The sequence below is a fragment of the Salminus brasiliensis genome, chromosome 17 (genome assembly GCF_030463535.1).
Source record: "Salminus brasiliensis chromosome 17, fSalBra1.hap2, whole genome shotgun sequence".
NCBI lineage: Eukaryota > Metazoa > Chordata > Actinopteri > Characiformes > Bryconidae > Salminus > Salminus brasiliensis.
Window position 1 is genome coordinate 10787433 of NC_132894.1, and position 24344 is coordinate 10811776.

General features: G+C 42.7%; 1 protein-coding gene and 1 long non-coding RNA gene across 25 annotated transcripts in view; one reads left to right on the forward strand and one right to left on the reverse strand.

Annotated features, from left to right (window-relative positions):
• adgrl2a (adhesion G protein-coupled receptor L2a) overlaps positions 1 to 24344 on the reverse strand; it is a 98840-nt gene that overhangs the window by 7829 nt on the left and 66667 nt on the right. For 12 of the 24 annotated variants that reach the window (XM_072660982.1, XM_072660973.1, XM_072660972.1 and 9 more), the window contains exons 6-21: positions 23313 to 23609; positions 22831 to 22934; positions 22119 to 22304; positions 20989 to 21027; positions 18239 to 18422; positions 17156 to 17278; positions 14220 to 14425; positions 13385 to 13558; positions 12957 to 13166; positions 10500 to 10720; positions 9490 to 9556; positions 4105 to 4196; positions 2937 to 2981; positions 2301 to 2327; positions 1324 to 1492; positions 301 to 429 (exon numbers count right to left, since the gene is read on the reverse strand). In XM_072660982.1, coding sequence (XP_072517083.1) covers positions 301 to 429; positions 1324 to 1492; positions 2301 to 2327; positions 2937 to 2981; positions 4105 to 4196; positions 9490 to 9556; positions 10500 to 10720; positions 12957 to 13166; positions 13385 to 13558; positions 14220 to 14425; positions 17156 to 17278; positions 18239 to 18422; positions 20989 to 21027; positions 22119 to 22304; positions 22831 to 22934; positions 23313 to 23609 — 2273 coding nt within the window. The remainder of the gene's footprint in view (positions 1 to 300; positions 430 to 1323; positions 1493 to 2300; positions 2328 to 2936; positions 2982 to 4104; positions 4197 to 9489; positions 9557 to 10499; positions 10721 to 12956; positions 13167 to 13384; positions 13559 to 14219; positions 14426 to 17155; positions 17279 to 18238; positions 18423 to 20988; positions 21028 to 22118; positions 22305 to 22830; positions 22935 to 23312; positions 23610 to 24344) is intronic. The other 12 variants (XM_072660983.1, XM_072660976.1, XM_072660974.1 and 9 more) reach the window with 5 other exon arrangements.
• On the forward strand, positions 2140 to 7158 carry LOC140538452 (uncharacterized). The gene is made up of 2 exons (XR_011977763.1): positions 2140 to 2237; positions 6764 to 7158. It is a non-coding gene; the product is annotated as an uncharacterized lncRNA (long non-coding RNA).

A 24344-nucleotide genomic window follows, 5' to 3' on the forward strand; every position in this document is an offset into this window, starting at 1 on the left:
AAGATCAAAGCCAACACAACCTTTGCAAACAGTAACCACCAATAGAAGACAACAGAGTGTCACAGTCCCAAGCAGTGGAAACATAAAGCAAGAGGAAGGACTGTAAGTGAGAAGGGGAGTAAATCTTGCTGCCATGCTGAAGAACTGGGCATGCCAGAGTGGAAGCGTAGCACCATCACATATTCAAAACATTTTCTATTAGCATTCTGAGATTGTGATTTACAGTGAGTCTCATCAGAAAAAGCCAGAAGAGGAAGCTGGGTCAGCTCTGTTCTTCCAGGTGCAGAGTAGCGACTGTACCTGAGTGCCGGAGGAGTAGCGTGCGCTTGTCCTTGTTGTTGCCGTCTTTGTGGAACTGTGGGAGCTCTCAGTTGGCAAGCCGCCACAACAGTATGTGTGGCGGAAACATTTGCTGTACTCTCTGCGAACCTGCGATGTAAAGGATTATTTATTTATTTATTTATTTACAGAGCAAGTCCAATTTTTAACAGAGCTGGTAGAACAGACACTGAGCCTACAGTACATATTTCTGAATGCTTGGGATCTCTACACACAGCATTAACAAGAGGGTTTTTTTAATAAACAATTATAGTCTTTCACCAGTTTGGAATCGCTTGTCATCAATTTATCATTTTTGTATCATATACAATGTAAAGTTAGACAACCAAACAAACAAAATACGTTTAGATGCTTCACTCCAGGTGTAGTATGAATATGTATTATGGGAAGAACAAGAACAAGCAAAACTACACCTTTTTATGTTTCTCAGATTTCTTACAAAATACTCTGTATGGATAAAAGTACGGGGACACCTGCCCGTTCATCGATTCCCTCACAAAATCAAAGGTATTTAAAAGAGTTTGTCCTGCTTTTACTGTCCAGCAAAGAATGTTTTCTACTAGATTTCAGAGCGCTGCTGTGAGGATTTGTTAGTGTGTTAATAAGGTAAGAATATTAAATGCTTACCACCCCACCTATTATCCCAAAAGTAACTTATCCCAAAAGTACTGTATGGAGTGCCAACCATCATTCCAGAGCGCACTGTTCTAACGCTCCACAGCTCAATGCTGGGAGGCTTTACACCCCTCTGGCCCACACAGTCAATTTAAAACAAAAATATTCCACAAATAAGTAATTTTTGAGCATTTCTATTGGTCCAATCATCAGAAAAATCTCTGACACAAGGTGAGAAACAACAAAAAAAGAAAAAAAAGAATGAGAGTTTGTTGTTTTGTTTTTTTGCATGACAGTAAGTGAAGCTGTGGGTTTGTGAAGTTCAAGCAGTAAACTGATCCTTTCATATATGGAGAGAGAAAATCTCACCTTTTTCTGAAGCAGGCAGTAGAAGATGAAGATGAACATTCCCTGGAAGGTGTTGAAGATGGTGAAGAGATAAGCCAGCACCACTGAGGTCTCGTGGATGAAGAACAAACCGAAGGACCAGGTTAGGCTCACGAGACACAGCAGGGCGAAAGCTCCTAGGGTCCAGGACCTTCAAAAGCATAGACATAACACCATCTCTGAGCCGGGAGGACGTCACAATTGACCACGTCTTAAAAACAAGCACTGATGAAGACATGAGAGAGGAAGACGTCTACTAATAAAAACAGTAAAGGAAACCGGGGAAAAGAAACGCGTTTGCACAACATTTACGGCACGGTAAAGATTTATACAGAGCAGGTCCTTGCCCTTTGGAAGCTGAGGCTGGGAGAGATGAGAAATGTACGAGAACGTACCGAGATCTGAATAAGAAAATGAATCCGTGACAATCATGTGCGTCTATTAGGCTCTGGAGAAAACTGAACAGCGTAATTTGAAATGTTTGGGGATTTTGGTGCATGCCACACTACTACGTGGAGAAATGCTCGCGTGATTTTGGGCTGCATTCAGAAGGAGGAGAGAAGGCATATTGCACTGGAGAATTGGAATCGTTTCAAAAGGGTCCATTACACTTGAGGAGGCGCTGACAACACGTCTCAGCTAGCTAAGGAACCAAAGAGATAGAGTTAGAGGAAAAAAAGGAGCAGGGGGGGGGGAAAAAGGAGCAGCTAAAAGGAACGAGAAAAAAAAAAAAAAAAAAGGAAAGGAAAAGGAGGTGGTGTGTGAAGGTCCGGGGGAAGCCTTCGGACACCAGCGCTGACGGATATAACAGCACCGGACAAACAAACATGGAGAATGGGCACTCTAAACAGAGGAATGTGGGAGCTGGAGGGTCAGAGGGACGACTGACGAGAGCGGTAAGAATGATGAAGGGGAAAACTACGAGGCCGTGAGAGGAACGTCTAAGCTATCGCTCTTACTTGATAAATGGTTTATTATCTTCATAGCTAGAGAGCACGGTAAGCAGGGGAGAGAGACAAAATCAGGTCAGACAGATCACAGCTTTGATTAGCATGCAGTCCAGTCAAAAGAAAGAGAGACAGAAAGACAAACAGTAAGAAATAAAGAAGGAAGGAAAGAAAGAAAAGAGACTCTGAAGCTGAAATTAGCCAAGATGAAGTAACTGGATGAAGCTGGCAGGGTCAGGAGAGAAGATTCACGTGGTTATTCCTTTGTATGTTAAACAGATGATGAGATTGCTGAGACTGGAAATTGCACTGAGCCAATTCGCTTTGTATAAAACAAGATACTGGAGCAATGTGAATCGCATGCCATGGCAAAGACAAAAGCAGTACTGTGATTAAGCTTTACAGCCATACTGGGCTTTGTAGCTCTTATTTCCTTGTTTCAACAGGAACAGCAAAACTGACACACTTGATTTGTACAGTGAACATCTTCACATTCAGCTTGACAAAAAAAGGTCAGGTTTAACAGAAAGTGTGCTTGTCTTTTTCCTTTTCTTCCACCACATGAAATAATAATCGAAATTTACAGCAGTGGTAACATTTTATGAATGACCCCCCTATAGGTTGAGATGATATATGGTGAGAGCTTACCCAGGCAAATCGGTATTATAGTAGCCATCACAAACGCGATAATTACTGGTTTGGGTAAAAGAACAGCAAGAAAAAGAAAGGGGGGGGGGGGGGGGGTGAGAGAGAAAGAGAGAGAGGGGGAGAGACATGGAGAACGGGAAGAGAAGAAACGAGATGCCACAGATTAGCCCTCTCCACATGCAACATGCAAACAGTGAATCCAGTGCCGTCCCCCAGCCTGTAACGTCAAGTAGAAAACAAATGGACACCCAACAGCATAACAGTCGAGGCATGGTAACGAGGCTTTTAGGTTGTACTCGTTGCGTTCATTGTAGCAGTGATCTGAATTCGAAATAAATAAATAAATAAATTTTTAGTTTTATTGTAGTTTCAATTTTAATTCCCATTTAATCTTATTCATGAATCACTTGATTTCTGGCTCTAGTAATTTGTGTATTAAACATAAAAATTCTAATACAAATATTAATATTATAATAGTGTATAAAATGATAACTAAACAAACACAGGCTCTTTTTAGGTCATCTTTTAACACTGTGTTCACATTCAGAGGGCCAGGAGGCGGGCAGAGCTCACTAGACACATATGTTCTCTTTTCTGCTATTAAAAGAGGTTCTGTTTTTTTCCTCCAAAAGAAACACATGGAAATGCTTTCTCTCCTAAGCTGCTCCGCCTACACACATTCATATTCGCACACACACATACACACACACACACAGCTCTTCCAGCCAGAGCCTTATTCTATGCTGTAGGGAGACTCTGAATACATGGAGCCATGCCAAGAGGAATTCTGTGGTCACTGTAACAGTGGAAGCTATAAAGGAACTCTTACAAAGCAGATACTGTCATCATCCTCCTCATTATTTGATGTTTTGGCTGTATGTCCTATATCCAAAACCCAAATAAATAAGCAGATAAATAAAATCAATCAATCTTAACGAGTCTCATCTATATCAGTCCATGTGAATTGCTTAGGTAAGTGCACTTTGCCGGGCTAAATTAAACCAAGGAGGTGCGGCTTAGTGCAAATCTTTCTTTTCTACAACAAAATAAAAAGCTTTTTAAAGGCCTTCCCTTCCTGACGATTCTATTTAAGCTATATGGAAAGCAGTGCCTGCCTGTTGGGCGCCATGTGAGCAGGTGAGCGGATATTCGTAACGACTTCACTTACTTTATGTTTTCCAACCTGCTGGAGTCAGGTTTCAATGAAGTGGAGTGCTTCACCATTTTGTACATTGTGATGACCAGGAAGATGAGATTAAGCTGTCGAAAAAGGATAATGCCTGTGTTAATAAATGAAGATATATGGCAAAATATATTAAAAACAAACAAACAAAGGAATAATAAAATAAACAAATGAATTAAAAAAGTGAGAGAGGAAGAGGTTATTTTTTATTAGTTGTAATTCTTGGATAAGAGCCCCTTAAACTTCTTTTCAGACGGAGCCTAATGCAATAGCCTGCGTGTTGCGCGGGGCAAAGCCAAGCAGACTGGAGCCGACCGGGGTATCATTCTATATTGATAAGGAGCATGAAAAATGGATCAAACTCCACCACAGATAAACACAGGGGCTGTTAAGAGAAAAGACAAAACAGTCTATCGAATGACGCACCAAATAAAATGAAATAATGATGCATGTACTTGAGAAAAGGGCACCGCAAGAACATGGTCATGTAAAAGAAAACTTTGAATGCAAAATGCAAGACGAACACACTCTCCACTCTCTCTCTGTTATACACACACACACACAGAAAATCTAGGGATGGGTCGGTTACTGGTTTAAGTGATGTACTGCAGTATGAGCTCAATGATATTCACATCATTTCGAACTGTAACACCACTATCCGTGTACGGTGGCCATTTCTCCCTGCAAAGCCTGCACAAGGACAACTTGTTAGTTTGTGAAATCCACTGTGAAAGGGGTTGACTGCTGTTTTTTTGGTGTACGTCTATTAGTTGGGATGCACTCAATTTGGGAATTGAGAGTGGATATGTTGATGTTTTGATGTTTTTTAATTAACATTCTACAAAAATATAACAGTGCTATGCAAAGGTTTTGGCACTCTTGGACAAATTACACATTCTAAGTCTAAGTAGTAAACAACAGCAAATTTACAGTCTCTTCAAATAATGCGCCAACACAAGCAGCTACGGGCTATTCTAAGCAAGTGTCTAAACATCTGATAAACTAAAGAAATGGATGCACAGAAGGCAGGTGAAGGCTACAAGAAGCCAAGTGTTTTTAGCTTGTGTGGAATGTCAATAAGAAATGGCAGTTCAGGGGAACAGTGGAAGTCAAGCTGAGCTCTAGAAGGCAGAGGTATCTGCTTGTAAGTTGGTTAGAAAGGCAAATCAAAAACTCCCATATGACTAAAAAGAACCTTGGTTATATTTTAGCTGAGACAAGAGGGTGGTGCAACATTCCACTGTGCAGCATTGCTTGCACAAACATGATTTTGTGAGAAGAGTGAATCTAGTGATTCTACAACAGGATATGAATCATTCAAAATAAACCTCAAAACCAGCACAAGCAAACCCAAACTGAAGCTTTTGGGATGAAACTCACAGTCCCTTGACCTAAACATCACAGAAAATGTGTGAATGCATGCAAGACAACCAAAGAATACCTCAGAGCTAGAGACCTTTTGCAAACTAGAGAGTACTGAAAGACTTTTAGCTGCTACAAAAAGCGTTTGCAAGCTGTCTGCAAGTCCTGAATGTGTAAGGTGTTGGGTTTTTATTTTATGAACAACTAGAGTAACTGTCTAAAAATACTGTGTAAAATACAATGTGTTATTCAGCCAAGAGCGCTTAAACATTTGCATGAGATTGTTTTTGTTTGTTTTTATAAAATGCAGATATTTAAGTGAAGTAGTCAAGCATCAACAATCGGCTCTTCTGGAGTTCAATAAATTCAGCATCAAATGTTGTATCTGAAATATTGCTCAGGCCTCACATCAATCACATTTCTTCCCAAAGCAATCAGCAGCCAACATCGTTATCATTGTGCATCTATTAGTGCCCTCGAATACCACAGTTAAACTGAAAACAAGGGTGATTTTGGTTCGTCAGTATGTTCATACGACTTTATACCCTCTCATCCTTAACACACAGACAGAATAGAGAATAGTTCACTTTTCTGGGCAAGTCTGAAAATGCCAGTCTGAAAATGCTGAGGTTGCTGGATCGTTTTAGAATCTGGTGCAATGAACCCTTTTTCTGACATGACAGCATATTCATAATATAGTCTATAAGTGTGAAGGACTTCAGTGGTCTGAAATAAGCTCACTTCTGATTGTAGGACAGTCACATAATTTCTTTGTTTTTTTTTTACATGCCTGTCATCTATACACACATCCTAGCTGACACCCCCCCCCCCACACACACACACACACACACACACACACACACACACAATCAGCTGCTTGGGCTGTGTAGAAGAAATGATGAAAGAATGAAAGGGAGGGATGAGATGATAACGACAAAAAAGATTGCCATGATGTTGCGTTTTGTTTCGCGGTGCCCGGCGGTCTCTGCGGCTCTGGCGTGACTCGGGCGCTTTCAAACGCCTCTCACACAGCCTGGAGTGGTGACACGGATCTGATGAGACAGGGGAGGAGGGGAATGGGAATGTGTGTGTGTGTGTGTGTGTGTGTGTGTGTGTGTGCATTGTTAGCAAAAGAAACCCAGCCAAGCACACTGCTAACCCCCTCCCCTTCTCACAGCCACCAACTCACTTTCCCTCCTGGCCTCCCTGGGGCCTCTGCTACCTTTGTGAGAGCTGTTTCTGACTTAGCCCCCATCTTCTCTCCCTCTCTCTCTCTCCACAGCTATCCATGCAGAAGGCCCTGGGCTCTTACTCTGTGGACTGTGCAGAAAGCTTTTTACCACACTGTGGGAGTCGAGAGTGCGCGCTCGCCTGCTGAACTCCGGATGAACCGGATGAAATATTAAAGGTGCAGATGGAGCTGTCCTGGATGATGCAAACAGCTCGTGACGTGTCATGATCCGAGCTTGCAAGGCATACTAATGCCTTGAGACCACTCATTACTTCCATGTCCTTCTTTTTCATGGAGCTAATGCCCTTCTGCGCCCTGGAGAAGGGCAACCTCTGGCTTGCCTGCAAGTTTCTGAGAGCTTCCAGGAGCTTCTGGTATTTTAGCTTTGTTTGTTTTTACGAGGGGCACTGTGAAGTCTTCAAAATAAAGGTGCCAAAGGCAAAAAAGGGTTCTCCTGGTTTCTTTAAGAGAAACTTTCAGATGGTTCTTGAATTGAAAGCACTCAACTGAAAGGGTTTCTCTGTGGTGGTACTCTTAAGAATCCTATTTGGCACATTTATTTATAAGAGGTGGATCTGAATAAAATAAAAGAGGAGTGAGATAGAGGCGCTCTCCAAGCTGAGAGACCACACTAGGCCTTCGCGTCAGTTTCGCCCAGATAATTCTGTAGCGCAGTGGTGGAGTGTCACCCAAATATTGTGTTCTTCTACCACACATTTAAAAGAAAGTGTGCCGCAAAAGGTTCATCTATATATAGACAGTAAAAGACCTTTGAATTGAACCTTTAAACCTAAAACTAAAGCTTCTTCACACACAAATCTCTTTCTGAACAATACTTCTTTATAGACCCAAAGATGTTTTTTTTTAAACATGTAACAAATCAACATCCACCCAATGTCTATAAATGTACATATACTATCAGCATTTATCAGCTTCAGTATATTTAAACAGTAATACACAATATCACACTCAGCTGGAACCGTCCTTGGGGAACCTTAGCGACGCTCCTAAGAACTCTTTTTAGGCACTTTTATGTCTAACAGTGGCAGAGTAGGACACCGTAAAAGAGGAGCGAGAGCAACGGCGCTTTTCAAAGCTAAAGGACCACCCTAGGCCTTTGCGTGTGTTTCGCAAGGATAGTTCACTGTATTTCCCCCCTTCCTTTTCTGAAAATCAGGCTGCTGCGACTGTAACACTTTGAATAATGAGATCTCGTTCTGCGTCCCCCTCCTCTACCTCCTTTCCTTACTGACAAGGACAAAGCCAATTTGCTGAGAAACCAGGGTCACGGGTTTAGGGGGAAAACCTTGGTCCTGCTGGATCCCCCGAGAGTGTGCAGCCATTGTGCTTCATCTCGCATTGTCAATTGTGGAAACGTGTTGGAGAGCGGCGAGCCCTGCTCGCTGTCCAGCCGGAGCCTTCAACAATAAATCAGCTTCATAAAGGGGCACGCTCCTTATGTTGCAGATGACTAGAACATGGATTCTGATTATCAGAGCCACCGCAAACACATACATCAAACCAGCAGAAGACTTCAGGGCTGCAGAGGAGAGTCCCCTCGTGCACCTCGGCGAAGAGCCATCCCGCAGACCTTTCTACTGAGGGTTACTTCTAATCTGCAGCTGCTTACTGGAGCCTGTCTCTTTGTAGTTGCCACCGCTTGCCACTTTTTCTTTTTCTGCCTCCCTCTCTTTTAACATTCGATAACACTCTGCGCTTGCGGCCCAAGGTCTCGCTCGCCACTGTAAGACAAACAGCACTTTCCATTACCGTAATCTCAACATTTGACAAACGTTCGAGGAGGTCATGTCGTCGGTGGATAATGAACTCAGCCCTGGCCAAACATTTCTCCACCTTCTCCTCCTCCCCTCTTCATTTTCATGAGGACGAGCTTCGACCGCTTTCTCGTCCGCCAGGGATAGAGATTAGAGGGCAAACCAATAGATAGCGGAGCCGTCTCCAAAGGCATCGGCCTCTTGTGAATGCCACCTGCTAGATTCTCTCTTTTTCTCTCCATCTTTCCTTCTCTCTACCTCTCTCTTCTCCAACTCCCCCCAGGTCTCTTGCTTCTGTGCCTCACCAATCTACTTGGAGGCAGTGAGGTCATAACCAGTAAATAATTGCATGGTCGGACGGCAGCTGTGTCAATATGATACGCCATATGTCCTTCACCTGTACGCTCCTCAAAACGAGCTCCTCCAACGCCGCCGGATGTACTGCAGAGGAGACGGTTATCAGCTATTTTCTTAAAAAGTCACGTTTCCAGGGAGGAGAGAGAGGGGAAAAAAAAGCCCACTGCCAACTGCTTTTGAATACTGGCCTAAAGTAACCTGGGCCTGTCCTTCGCCAGCACACGGAGCATTATTTGAGGATGCGTTATGGTTTAACCCTCCGCTGAGTGTCACAGAACAATTATTCTCCAACTAAAACATTATTCAGGGCCAGAGCTCCTCTCTTCTACAAGCTGCATTGACTGGGTTTGCTGAGACTGAACTGATCTGAGCAGAAATCGAAGAGCTACAATCTGTTGAATCAAGCTGGGGAAATAACAAAGGCGGCCTGGCTTGATGTTTTCACACTGCGGCGCTTCTTGTCGCAGCATCTGTCCTTGGCTTGGAGAAGTCAATTACTGCTTAAACTATGAGGCATATCACTCTGGCCAGCTCTGGAGGCAAATATCTCTCTTTGTGTCTTTTTCCTCTCCTTTTCTTCTCGCTCGGAACACTGCAGCAGATTGCACGAGCAAAGAAATGAGCCAAGAGCTGAAGTGAACATACCATAATGATGAAGGTAACAGGTCCAATGAAGCTCCAAATGAAGTGGTTGTCCACTCTCAGCCAGCATCTGCAGAGGAGGCAAAATCAAAGTCATTAAAAACAGAAGTGCCCAACTTGTTTAATGCCTGTATTTAGCCAACAGAGTTCTGTCTCGATAAGAACTACACACACAAAGAAGCAAAGACAGAATGCTATCCCTGACTAAAGCAGCATAGCGTCTGGTGTGGATCGCATTACGATGTTGTAGGCCTGCCCAGCCAGTATATACATTACTGTTAAATGCAGCTCAAAGCTGGTAATTGTCTGTAAAAGTATCCAGGTGCTCTTGTCTGTGACCTCCGGCAGAAAATATTGATTATCTAAATTAGTGCAAACTTACACCGTGCTAATAGAAACCACAGAAGACATCACACACACACACACACACACACACACACACACACACACACACACACACACACACACACACACACACACACACACACGTTATAATGAAAGGACTTAAAACAAAAAAGCCTAATTTTTCCTACATTTGCCTGCATAGTTTCATTACTGTATTCAGTCATATTGACAGTTGAAGAAAAAGCCTAGAGTAGGGCGTTTCACCTGTTTTAGGCTCACATTAACGCGCAATGTAAAGAGGAGCCTGTCCCACCTCCAGAGTCCAGCCTGAGCTAAAACACCATCGTTAATCTGCGTAAAAAGCCCTTTTCCAGTGCGGCTCGTCTTTGTTAGAGAGCATTTTACCAACAAGAGGTCGCCAGAGGCTCTTTGAACCAAACACACTAACAGAGTGATGAAAACCACAGTCACTTCAGGTGTCCTCTGAAGACTTTGAGAGCACATGTGTCTCTGTGTGTGTATGTGTATGTGTGTGTGTGTGTGTGTGTGTGTTTAAGGCAATCTGTTCACTGGAGATTCTCCTAAGGCTTCCTGCGTGCAAGAGAAAGACTTTTGAAACAATAGCAACCCCAAGGCAGGCGCCTCCAAAACGCCCAACATTCACTTACGCCTTAGTCGTCCCGTAGCTCTTGTAGTCTACGACCGCAGAGACGCCCACTACAATGGCAGGGACGAGATAGCCGGAGACGTAGTAATATTTCTTCCGCGAGTATTCGCTCTCGAAGACCTCCACCAGCATGAGATAGAGCTGAACTCCCTCCAAGCACATCCAAGCAAAAGAGGCCAGGAAGAAATAATGCAGGATCCCAGCGATGATCGAACAGCCAATCTATTACACAAACAACAACAACAAAATGGTAATCAGCCTTCAGAACATAAACCGCTAAGTAACAAAAAAATGGACAGGAATACTGGAATTCCCTTCTCTAGAAGTCAGTGATCCAATATGTCCTGATATTAATATTGCACACTGTGAATCCAAGACCACAATTTGTGGCATCCCTCAATCATGCTTTATTATGGCTATACTATGATCTAATATTAGTGTGAGCTTGTTGCCAGACTTTACCCGTAGCAGATCAGTATGTGCTGGCTCATTTACTTCAATTTTTCATTGACCACAACTGTAAGCGAACCTAGCCACATGGGGTGGGGGTGGGAGGGGGCATGTTTGCTGCTTAATTGCTCAGCATCTTCTACGTATAGTATTAAATTAGTCTATCAATGATCACCGTAAAAGATTTTGCATCCTCCATGGAGCCAGGAAATGATCAAGATGATGTGTTGTGGTTATATGAGCACAAACACCAAATCGTAAAACAAAACCACCCCTGGCTATTGGGAAAAAAAAGTGGGTCTGGTGGGGTTTACTGCTGAGGCTTCAAATCTGCCAGGACAAGGACACTGAACTGCATATGCATGTAGGGTTGTGGATCCATAGCCACGCGGTGGAAGAAAAAAGTGGGTTTGTAGCTATTGTAATACCTTAATGGAAAATATAGCAAATAAACAAAGCAAACTCTGAGTATGAGATTTAATTATAGAGATATCAGTGCCTGATTAAAAAATATCTATATTACTAAAATTATTTTAAGTGAATTTCTTAATTAGCTGACATTGTAGTATAATTTTATTACAGCTTAAAAAAAGGAACAATATTTCAGACGAATAATACATTAATATAACCCTGAGCAGTAATCACTGGGGTCCAAGCACCATACTAAGAACTAGTAAGGTTAATTTGAACAGGCAACAGACAAAATGTGGGAAAAAATAAAATAATTAAAAAATCTTTTTGGATGACTTTTTGAACTTGAAGATGATAAATTCCACAATCGGAATGAAATGGCCTTACGACTTTAGTTTGCAAAATGTCTTTGAGAAAGATCAAAAAAAAAATCAAAACCTGCCACAAAAGCAAATTTGCAAAGTTGTTTGATTAAAATAAATAAATTATTTGGACAGCCATTATTTGCCTTTATGCCAGACAGTAAAGCTGTAATAAATTATTTTAAATCTTTTCCTCACTGTGGCATGACCTCAAGGTCATATTTGTTATGAGTCACTTGAATGATTTTGGGGATAATCAGGATAACTGCTATTTTTCAGGGTGTTCAAGCACAAGGTCACTCTCACAATGTTTGACTGATGTGTGTGGAGAAGAAGCCAGCCTTTTCACTTTCATTTCACAAGAATTCACTTTTTATATTCATTTCATATTCACTTTCAGAATCAAGACCTAGGTGTGTCAAGATGACGTGGTGAAATGCATAGGACTAGTTCAAACCCAAGTCATATACCCACAGTAAACATATAGTTGATTTTGCTGTTGAAAACATCAGAGGCACTCCCAGTGGTCGACTGATTAGAAATGACACGGGCTGGAAGACATGGTTGGACATGTCAGTCCAATGATTGACCACTACTGAATCTATCAAACGTCTGCAGAAAGCTGACTGGTTGTAGCCATGTTTATCAAGCTATTCCATCACCCTAAGGCACTGTACTGCAGGCCAACACAAAGATGTAGTATGAAAAATTGCAGCTCGAACGGACAAACGTTTGCTCAGATGACAAAATGAAGCCAAAATTATGCCCATCATCATGTGTGTCCCATGAGAATCGGGCAAGCGTGTTCGTGAACTGTTTAGAAATGGTTTGGAATTATCTTTCATTCTTGCAAATATTTTCACACCAATTTCAAGAGTGGTGTAAACTCCCAGAATTAGTTTACAGAAGGATTTGCATATTATGCAAATGAGTAAAAAAAAAAAAACAGGACACAAAGGGACTGTATATTGTCTTGCAAATACTGTGATGGCTTGTGAGTATTATAACATCAGGAATACGGAAGAAAATGTAGCATCAGTTCTTTTTCCTTTTCACTGCAACTCTACAACTGTACTATACAAATGAGGTATGACTAAGCACATGAACTGCTGCTGGCTGCTTTTCTACATTACCCATGACTTTAGCTCTAATACAAAGGGAGGCTTAATTTTCTTGTGGATTGGGAAATTGCAGTAACCGAATCTCAAAATCAATAGCTCTATCGCCATGCTTACCCTGGGTTCTGTCATATCGATGCCAATTAGGAAGATGAGTTCGGCAATGAAGAGGTTTATGCAGAAGTTCTTGTGGATCGTGTTCCTGTCACTTTGCAGTCCTCGGAAGAAGCAGAAAGTGAATATGCTCATGCCGAGGCAGATGAGGGAGACCACGATGCCCACTCGTGTGATGACCGTGAGGAGTAACTTGTGCACTCCATCCGGGCCCTGGTGAGCGAGACGGCGGTGGAGGGAGAGAAAGCATCCGTTTATCAGTAGGAGAGATAAATGGCTTTCCAAGCCAATGATAGATCATGTCTGTCACAACCATCTGTTGTAGCTTGCTAAGGGCTACAAGACACAGACGGCATTCGTTTACGTTCAACAAATAAGATCGAATGGATTAGGGGGACCATATTATGAATCTGATGGGCTGCATTTCTTACCAGTACTTCTTGATGAGCCATGAGAACAGCAAAATTGGTGAGATGGCTGCAGGAGCAGGTTGTGTGGGTTTTGTTGGAATCAATGAGCCTGCAACCTTGTGTGGACCAGTATCCCATCATGCTCCTCTCAGAGTAATTCCAAAAGGAGCAGTTTGAGTTGAAGTAGTGTTGCATCTGCGCGAGAACACACAAACACACACATACACACACGCACACAAAAAAAAGAAGACAAATTCATAATCCACACCTAAATTGCACGGCATTCATCCTTCCCCTTGACAAGCTAATGATGCATCACCCTGGTAGGAAACACTAAACACTCAGTGTGCAGTCCCATTGCTAAACAACTGAGAAATCTAGCATGGGACCATTGATTATATGAGGTGCTAATAGGGAGTATAATGGTTTGAAGGCATGTCTGTGAAAATCACACAATTACTTTGATAGAGAGCAAAAATCAAGCTGCGGCTCTTCTGGGAGCACTTCTGACAACTTTAAAAGACAGAAGATAATTGGTCCTCCGGTAATTTCATCCCACATTGTACGGCTAATCTGGGAGTTAATTTTCCAATCGAAAAAAAAGGAGGAAATTGCATCATTTACATCCTAATGTCGACGAGCGAATTAGTATTCATTAAGAATTCCGTCTAGACCCCCTAATAATCACCAGTTCATTCTTAGTTAATTTCATGTTCGATGGCTTAAACAAACTCCTCGATGACCTTGCAGGGTACTTTGGAATGAGACAAAGTTTACACTTCCCTTATCTTTCCCGTCTAGCTCCCGTCTCCCACTGCGCCTAAAGCTTGTGTGTTTGTTTATCAGCGGGACTCACGTCAATGTGTTCCAGGGTAAAAATCACCGGCTCCGTTATGAAGACCCGACTGGACTCCTTGTTGATTGAGGCTGCGATGACGTCCGAGTTCACCGCCACAGAGAGGTTGCGCCCATTCGCCTCGTTGCCCAGTTTGATCGTTGCGTTCTCTGTGCTCAGGAACTGGCCCAGATTTTTGTACAGAGCAAAAACCAACTTGGCAACACCTGTTAAAAAAATTATAACAACAACATGATTGACCCTAAGAAAGAGGTATTAATGTGGGATACTAATGGATTTTATGACTCTTCATTTATCTTATATAACTGTATATAATCCATATCTAATCTTTTTTGAAAATGACATTTTATTGTTGCATGAGCAGTAATTTTTACAGACCAGATACAGAGACCCATGCTTTGATAGCAATGAGCTTGCTCACTGAAACCAATAAAAAAAATTCCAATAGAGAGATATAATCAATAGACTGAAGTTCAGGTATTCAGTAATGGGTTATTAGCTGTATAACACGGATGCAGGATGGTGTTCTCTGCTACTGTGGTGGAATGCCAATCAGGAGCTCCCGTAGTGGAGTGAGAAAAAAGTCGGCAGTGTGGGACAGGAATCTGGAGCGCAGAATTATCATTTAAGAGAACGGAGGAGGGAAGCTGTGCGACGAATGCCCATGGCATCAGAAATGAATGCAGCATTTGAGCAAAAACTGCTGATTGCCAGGGGCCCCTGAGATATGCAGAGTCATATTCACCATTCCAGCATTAGTATTATTATGACTAAGAGTCTTCAGACAGTCTCGCCTGGAACCATTTCAAAGAGATGGCGTCAGTCTTGTGTATAAGTCTGAAATCAATATGACTGTGTGCACTGTTCCTGCAGGACAATAAATAAATAAATAAATAAATAAATAAATAAAAAAACCTGAACTGTCCAGCACTTTGCCCCAATAGACACTGTTCAGCTTTGCCTTTTCATTCAGGTAGAGGGGTAGTACAGTGTAGTGACTCAGGTAGACGGGTAGTACAGTGTAGTGGGTTACCGTGCTTCCATGCGGTTTGATTCCCCGCCTTGAACAAGTACGCCAATAATAGTTCTAACTGGCTCTGGGTAAGAGCTCCTTCCACATGCCATAAATGTAAATGTAAATTGCTGCCTCCTAAATTGAAATTGCATCGTGGCAAAGCTTAAGGTTTACACCCTTAGGGCTTACTTGGCATCTGTGAAACAAATCGGCATTACTAAATCTCTCTTTATTTTTAAACCTCTCTTTAATGCACTAAAACCTCTCTTTATACAGAGCTGAGTTGCAAATAACAATAATCTGTGGTATAAGTGGTAATAAAGACTGAGGAATGAGTGACGATGATTAGTATTACTACTGTCTCTGGTCACATTAAGCATGATCTGTTATATTGGATCATAGAGAAGACAAGGCTTTGCTCACTGTGTGCTCACTGGAAGTGAAAGTTGGGTGTTGTAGGTGGTTGCTATGGTATACCAGGTGGTTTCTAAGGGGTCATTGCTAATATGTCATTGCTAGGTGGCTGCTAGTGTATCCCATGATGTCTCTTGATAGGTGCTATAGGTGTTGCTAGACCATATTAATGGAGTTGCTTAGTAGTGGTGGTAGGTAGTTGCAAGGTAGTTGCTAGGCAGTTTTTTCCCCCCAGGTGGTTGGCATGAGGTTGCTAGGCAGCTGCTAGGTGGTTATTAGAAGGTTGCTAGATGCTTGCCATGGTAAACAAGTTTGTCGCTATGGTGGTTGCTAGATGGGTGCTAGTTGCAGTTGCTATAGTATCCCAGGTGGTAGCTCCTAAGAAGTTACAGTAGTGTTGAAAGGTGGGTGCTTGGGTGCTGATAAATGCTAAATAGGTGGTTGATATGGTGTCTCAGGTGGTTGCTAGCATATGGGCAAGTGGTTGCTGTAGTACAGCAAGTGGTTGGTTGGGTTTCTAGTGTATTTATACAATCAGTGCACAAACATTTGCACTCCATTCACTCCTATGAGAAAGGTCTGTAAAAAAATCTGACTTGCTACATGGGAACTGTACATAAGATCAGACTGAACAATCTTGGGACAGTGTTACCCCCATTTGTTATTCAGCTTACCCCTGCCTATCGCTGAGCTCTTACAAAGACTCTCCTTAACACTGCTTTTCACTGGAAAATATGTCACGATATGGAAGGAAATATGTTCTACTTTCCAAATCACCCTGACTTTAAATCCGAGTATTACGCAGCCTGACTAATGACTTCTGACGCCTGTCCGGGGGTTTAAAGATTGTTGCGGTTTCATTTATCATTCATCATGAGCCACACAGCGCTTCAAGGGTTGCTTTTCTGGATACACATTATATCTAATGTCAAAAGCAAACGACAGGGTCAATGAGAATTATCTATTAAAACTCTTTAACTGTCTCAGCCAGAAGGACAGTCCAGCAGGTAACACACCCCCATCCATTGTGATTTAAGTGTTAACACCGTGCGGTGTGGTACAGTGCAGTGTGTGTGTGGGGGGGGTTCTCTTTGTGATCTTTTATAATAGCTCATTCATCTGCTCTGCCAAGACCAGAAATGCTTCATGGAGGTATTATTATTATGAAGTGCTGATCCAGCTACCCTACAGGTAAGGTTCAAACACCGCATTTTTGCAGCATGAAATAATCATCTGAAAAGCAGCAACCTGAAACTACTCGCATGTTATACACCGAAAGCTACACATGTCAAAGCTGCAGGTTCAGATTCACAGACCACAGGATATAGTGAAAGACCAATTTGACAGTTGCCACCTTTTCCATGGTTACAGCAGGGGGAGAAAAAAAAGCAGTGGCAGTGAACACTCCTCATGCTCTATAAACACTTCTGCTTCTACTTCTGCCTGAGAAGAGAGTGTGTGGGGTGTGTGTGCGCACGCGTGTGTGCAAGTGAGCGTTTGGGTTTACCGTTCCGACTGTTCAGCTTAACAGTATTGGCCGACAGCTGGATAGATATGCCGCCCTTGCTGCTCTGTGGAAACTTGAAATCCTGCACCTGGCCATCTGTGCTCAGCACGTAAACATCAAGGACTGGATGAAGAGAAAGAGAAAAAGAGAGATTGTTGGAGAGAGAATGAATTAAAGGTGCCCTAGAATGTCAAACTGTGTTTGGCTTAGTTGAATAATGAGAGTTTGGTAAACTGAAGAGATATACCATGAACCTCAAACACTGTTGTCTCTTAATTGAGAAGTAAATTCAGCATAACCAAAACAATAAAATGGGAGACTTTGAAATTAATCTTTCATAACAGTCTTATTTAATCCTCTATTGTTACCATGTATTTCCAGCAGAAATACGTGGTATTGTTTATACTGAAGAGCAGCATATCACCATCAGACCCTCCTAGTTCTGGCAATATGGGTTCATATTGCAAATTGGGGTTATGCGCTAGGCTAAAATCAAACGCTAGCCAACCCTCTCCAATGCTCTCTTTCCTCCAACATCTGTTCCCCTCGAAAACAACCTGGACTACCCCAGCTGACTATCTAACAGGCGCAAAACACGCATTACAATGGAAATCGGTAAGATTCTACAAAGCCAAACAAATGGAATTAGACAGCAACACTTTGGTAATTTACACATTTGAGTAAATGCAGTGTTTTTGTTACAGCATAAAAACTATGCTCCAATATGCAGGTTCTGTTGCATTTGGGGCCAAAGTAACAGAGTGGTAAATAGGCTTGTTAAAAACATCCGAGCATTTTTCATCCCAAGCAAAGTTCCATTACTATTTATAGGTCAAAACTATTTCAAATACTACAGAACTACTACATAATACATGCATTATTTGGCACAATGGTAAACTGGGCTGACATACAATCAGGCATGTGTTAATGCATCCAGGTTGGCCTAAATCTTCAGCGATTAAAAAGTACTGATGCTACCCATAATGTGCTCTGAGAAATGCGCCATGATGTAGTGTGATGTGTCATCATGATAACAATAACATTGCCGACCCACCCCCTGCATCCTTTATTAGCCTTACTCACTTATATTGCTAGCTGGCACTTTTACAATGGCAGGTTCCATAAGATTGTCAGCAAGGACGAAAGCTCCTTCCTCCAGAGTATCCAGTAACATGGTTGCAGCGTGCGTCTGCTCTGTGCTGTTCATGTCTCGCCAGGACTTCAGAGCCTCAGGACGGAGGAGGTTGTCGACTGTATCCACGATAGCCTGCAAGGAACAGCAATGTCAGCACTTATGACAATCCCATGGTCAGAGGTCAAACCTCTCAGTGTATGTCTGCAGCGGTCAGCTTATGACCATAAAAACAAACACACAGCTTGAAAACGTGAGATTCATGTCATGTCTTTTTGATTTTTGTGTCAATTTGTTTTTGGATTGATTGTCAAAACGGAACATTTCATTCAAGCGCAAGCAAAGACAAGAGTTCACGTAGCGACCGGTATACAGTGCAGTCCATAAGTACACAGTTAAGAGCACAGTGACACGATTGTTGTTCTTCTGGCACTGTGCTCCAGCACACTGGATCTGAAATAAAACCGTGATGATGATGATGATGGTTAAATTCAAAGTCATTTCCTCTGAATCCACACCCCCCCCCCAAACCTGCCCCTCTTCTACTTCAAGGGACCATAAGTAATTAGACAAACTATCAAAAAATTGTATTAAACAAAATACCAATTTGGTATGCGGATGCAACCCCTGCTTAAATCCTGTGAGCCACAGACATCCTTAAATGCTTCCTGGGTGATGCTCTGCCAAGCTTGCAATCCATACATGGTCAGTTTCTACTTACTTCATGGTTGTTGCCTTCGGTCAGTTTTCAGTAAGTAAAATAAATGCTCGATAGGGTTTGAGTCAGATGAGTGACATGGACAGTCAAGTAGTTTGCAGTCCTTGGTTGTGAAAAACTGCTTTGTTGAATTAGTATTATGTTCAGGTTGCTGCCCATCTGCAAGGTGACTTGCCTTCCATTGAATGTTGAGGCTTAGTGGAAGGTGAGGAAGTAAGTAAACCTTTTGGAAGTACCTGGATGATTCTGCATTGCTTGCTAATATAAGGTGGCCTGATTATTATTATTTTATATATAATATAATCACAAACACTGTCTAATTAACCTAACAATACACACACTCACACAGCTGTACCCTTTCGTTTGAACATATTGAGTAAAGGTGATCTGAAATGCAGGCTACCTCCACCATGCTTCACAGGTAGGGTGAGCTTTTGGTGTTGTTGTGCAGTGTTCTTCCAGAAGCATCGTGGAACACCCAGGTGGTCTTCAGCAAACCTGAGAGGTTGTCACCTCTTTCAGGCTTGCAATTTGTTTAACTTTGTCAATGCTGTTTGTGTGTTATTAGCCTAGTTAGATTCTCCATGTCTATAGTTGTAACTTAGATAAGGAGCAGACCACTATTAGTAATCAATGCAGAAATCCAGATAAATCCAAAGGGTTCACTTACCTTCACTTAGTTGGATCAGAGTTGTTAAAGGCATTTCTGTAGGCCTCAGAATTCACCCTGCTTCTGCAATCAATTCAGACGAATGGGCCAGTTCCACTGGCAGCCATACATACTGGTGCTTTATGTTTCACAGATGAGCTGGTTTGCTTTGGGTCATTGGCAGTTCATTTTTTCTTTCCACACTTCCCTCCTTCCATCACTCGGGTACAGGTTTATCTTCATCTTGTCCATCCACAGAACATCGTTCCAGAACTGCACAAGCTTTTTTATAAACCTTTTAGCAAGCAGCTTGACCTTTCCAACTGTTATTGAGGCTTCCTCAATAGTTCCCGCTTATAGTGGTGAATCCAATGAAGTCAGGCTTCTGTATTCTTCTCTTTATGGCAGCCTTTGAAAGACCCATGTCTTTATCATGACAGGGTTCTTAATCTGTTTTACAGTTCATCAGATTAAAAGTATACATCAGTCACCCACTAGTGTGACCATCTATGGACTGCCAGGTTGTTTCCTGCTGCTAGCCCCATACTGGACTTGGTCCACATTCAGAACCAGCTCTATTTGAGCACACAGCTGGCCAAGAAAATGTAACAGCCAACTTTCCAATTACTTATGGTCACCATAACGAACAACAAAAGGGTGTGTCATTGTCCAACTACTTACAGACTGCACTGTAATTATGCCCCAGTTTCTCCTGACCACCCTGCTCAGATGTACATGCACACAGGCCTCCATTGCCAGAATTAACACCTCCCCCCGAATTACATGTCTACTGTCTACTGCTGAAGATGATCCTGAAGCACAGCCCACAGCTTAAAGAGAAGTATTGCTTTTATGATCTTGATCCAGCACTGAAAGAGATCTTGCGTCACACTTATTGCAGCCATTCACATTCAGCCTCCAGAAAGAACGAAAGGCCACATGACAACAAGCTGCAAATCAAGAAAAATCAGGAACATCAAACGCTGGCACGGGACATCAGCATGGGACGTGTTCCACCATTAACAAAAAGAAGGACAAAGAAAGAAATGAATAGAAATAAAGAGTAGAATCGAGCAGAGAAAGGGGGGGAAAAAAAACTGGATCAGGCTGCAATAAGATTAGTAACAGCAAACAAATCCAAGCCACCCAATACAGTATACTGCATGTGGCAAGATCATGGAGGGCACTGGCAGATCAAAATGCAGGGAGTGATGGAGAGAATGAGAGGCTACATGGGAGGAGCACAGGAGCATGCCGCTGCGCAGAGGCAAGGAAGGGAATGGGGAGGGATGTGTAGAGAACACAGTGATAACGGTTGCGTGGCTCAAGTATACCTTCATATACGCCCTGCATGTCCTTTCTCGCTTTTGAAGCTTTGTCATTAGAAAGAAGACAAAAAAGAGAGATGAAAGAACAGAAAGAGACAATTAGAAAAAAAAGGAAAAATGTTGAGGCTCTGGCACAGGTAACCAACCCACATGGGCTTCAGCAGCGAAACCGTCGAGGCCTTTATTTTAACATAAATTAAGGCCGAAGTTTGAAAGGTGGTGTCTGGCCAGAACAAGCAGAATCGATGCAATGCAGACTCGTAACTGCAGCCAAATTGTTCAAGCCTATTTAAGATTAAAACCCCTGGCAAGGGTGTAGCTACTGTATCAGCTCCATGTGTTTAATCTTGGTCTCAAAAAAAAAAAGAATAAAGCCGAGGGGTGTAAAAATGCATCGATCTGAATGTGGCGATTTAACTGCGCACGTCTTGGATGTAGGATGGAATGTTAAAGCTTGATTATAACCATTAATAAACACTCGCTATGGTCAAAGCATAATTCTTTGGCTATTACCAAGTGTACAAATCAAGCTGCATTGTATACATTATGTGGCCAAATATTTGTGGACACCTGCTCATTCAATGTTTCTTCTAAAAAGAACAAAGAGTACTTAAAAGGTCTGTCCTACCTTTGATGCAGTAACTCTGCTGCTGTGTTTGTGTCTCTAGTGTATTGAGAAGGCTCTACACTACATTTTCAAAATGTTTGTGAGTTTGATTGCAGTCACCTTTACGATCATTAGTGAGATCAAGTACCGGTGTTGGATAATTAGTTCTGGATCAAAACTCCACTCAATCTCTTCCCAAAGGTATTGAATGGAACGCCACAATGGCTCCACAGCCCAGTGTTTGGGGGGTTTTACACCTCTCTAGCTCTCCCTTCACTTTTTGGGCATGGTTTTCTTTTGGCCCATGTGTTCCAGAACGTCCCATTCTACTGCAACACTACGTTTTTTGCATCTGAAGACCTCTGTCAGCAATGGGTGTACCTTAAAGTAGCTGAATTGACTCATAAAAGGGGTGTCCACAAACTTTTGAACATTCAGTTTAAATACCATTACCAACCTTGTGAAGACATTGCTGAAGTACCTATAACCCTTATGAAGGCAGAGCAATAAGCGATAAATCTAACTATACCTTGTTAAAGCTCCGTCCTGTGGAGTCTTTCTCGCTAGGCCTCAGCTCCTGCAGCTGAGCATCCAGAATGTCCACCAGCTGCTCCATGAGTCTCATGGTGGAGCTGATGTCGCCGGGGAAGATGGGCCCTTTGGTGTGCTTGGCCAGCTCGTTGGCCAGGTTGGCTGCATTCTCCCCGCTCCGGATCTGAAAGATCGAGCAAATTAGCCTCTCAGCAGGCGTCCGAAAAATATCATTCTGCGTCCGTGAGCCTCTCGCCCCTAATTATGACATCTTCACGCTGTGAGGAAATATGCTTCGGTAACAGCACCCACGAGCAGCCGCTTAGTAATTAAAAACTGATAACGCTTCCTGAGCGCATTAGACAAGCCGTTTTTTCCCCCCGCTTTGAATAAAAGTTAATTTTGCAGGTGCACAAGGTGAGGGTGGTCCATTGTGTCTAATGGCGGCCAATTCTAACCTCAGCCAGCAGCACGCATTAGCCCTTTAAAGAGCACACATTCAGAAGAGTATTATCAGATCAAGCAGCGGGGCGCCCTATTGGATAGCTCAAGGCTACATTTCTCAATCTTAGCCAATGATAGCAGGAAGCATGGACCTCAGAATTCGGCACTGGGGACTGTTTTATATTCATGGCAGTGAGCTCAGCAAACTGTCTGAGCTATTAGGCACATTTGTATTGCTGGTAATGTGAAGTCGGGCCGACACAAACCTTCTGAGCTACTTGATTGACCCAGTGGGAGGTGCAGTTGCTTAGATCAGGGCCTTTCGGGTGCCAAGCCCCAGTGGAGAGCACACACAGGTAGGAGGCAGTGCCTAGGAGGGGGGAGAGGGGGGAGAGGGGGGAAGAAAAAGATTTAGACTCATTTTACCAAGTGTTCCAGAACGTCTGCAAACTTCACAAAACATTGTTGATATTTAGAACGTTTTCATACTTTAGTCTCATGTCTTTTCAATGACGGAACAATCTCTCAAAGATGACACCATATTCCCAAATGTTACACATTGTGACACATGGCAAAAGATTTCCTCAAAAATCGTCCTATTTAACGATCCCAAATGAATAGCGATTAGCATCCAGTGGGATTTGGTGCACACTGCCATCACATGCAGTCTCAAAGCCATAGCGAGTCTGGAGCCCTAGAGACACACATCCCAGATAGTGTCTGTATCTGGCGAGGTAAACATGCTTACCTCTGGTTCCTTTGGGGCAAGGCCGCTCCACTAGCATGCCCCTCTGAGTCTGCGGCCAGAGGATGTCCCTGCGCTCCACGCTGTCGCAGAAGCGCTCAGGGGGTGGGAAGGAGTCCAGGGACGGGGGAGTAGTGGTCCGAGGCGGAGCCGCTGGGGGTTTCGGGGGTTTGTTACCAACTCTGGTCCCTGTAGTGGTTATGGTTGTCACTAGGCCTTTCTGTTGGGTTGTTGTCGTCGGCGTAGTAGTCGTCGTGTGAGGCAGCATTGGTGCAGAGGTGGCTTCTGAGATGGGTGGTGCTAATAAGAAAGGAAGGTAAATTTAGCTCACGCTGACCTGTTTTTTCCCCCTCAGGCTAATGCTAGCCCCGTTGCCAGATAATCTGTTTTGATTTCAAATCACATTCTGGAATATACAGAGCAATATGGAGACAGTGTTTTTCCTGACCTACATATTATTCTAGGCACTGTGGATGTGGTATAAAGAAGACTGAAGAAGAAGAGAGTGCTTGTGCCTGCTATATTCAGGCATGTTCAATTAGCTTTTGACAAAACCTAAGCACCTAAGCATTCGGTTTTGCTGAACATATTGGCCGATATTCAGATACTAACATCCCCTTATTTCCTGTTTTAAAAACAACATGCAACTAATGTGATGCCACGGGCAAAAACGATTTTCTGATCTGAGAAAACAAGCTCACACATAGCAAACACACCCGCTACATTATTCTCAAAGGCAGTCCTGGAAAATAAACCAACTGATTAAGACTGACTGATTTCTTGTAGATGTACATTTTAATCTAGAAGTATTTGGACAGTGACAGGTTTCGGAATACCGCCTCTGCGTACCACCTAACCATTTAAATTAAGTCGTTTAGGAATTCTAGCCATTTTTACTCAAGGGATCAAACATAATTGGGCACACACTAACATAATTATAAATAAAATGATTATTTTAACACTTGGATGTGACCCATGGACCTCACCAAATGCTGAGTTTCCTCCCTGGAGAGGCTCTGCGAGACCTATACTGCA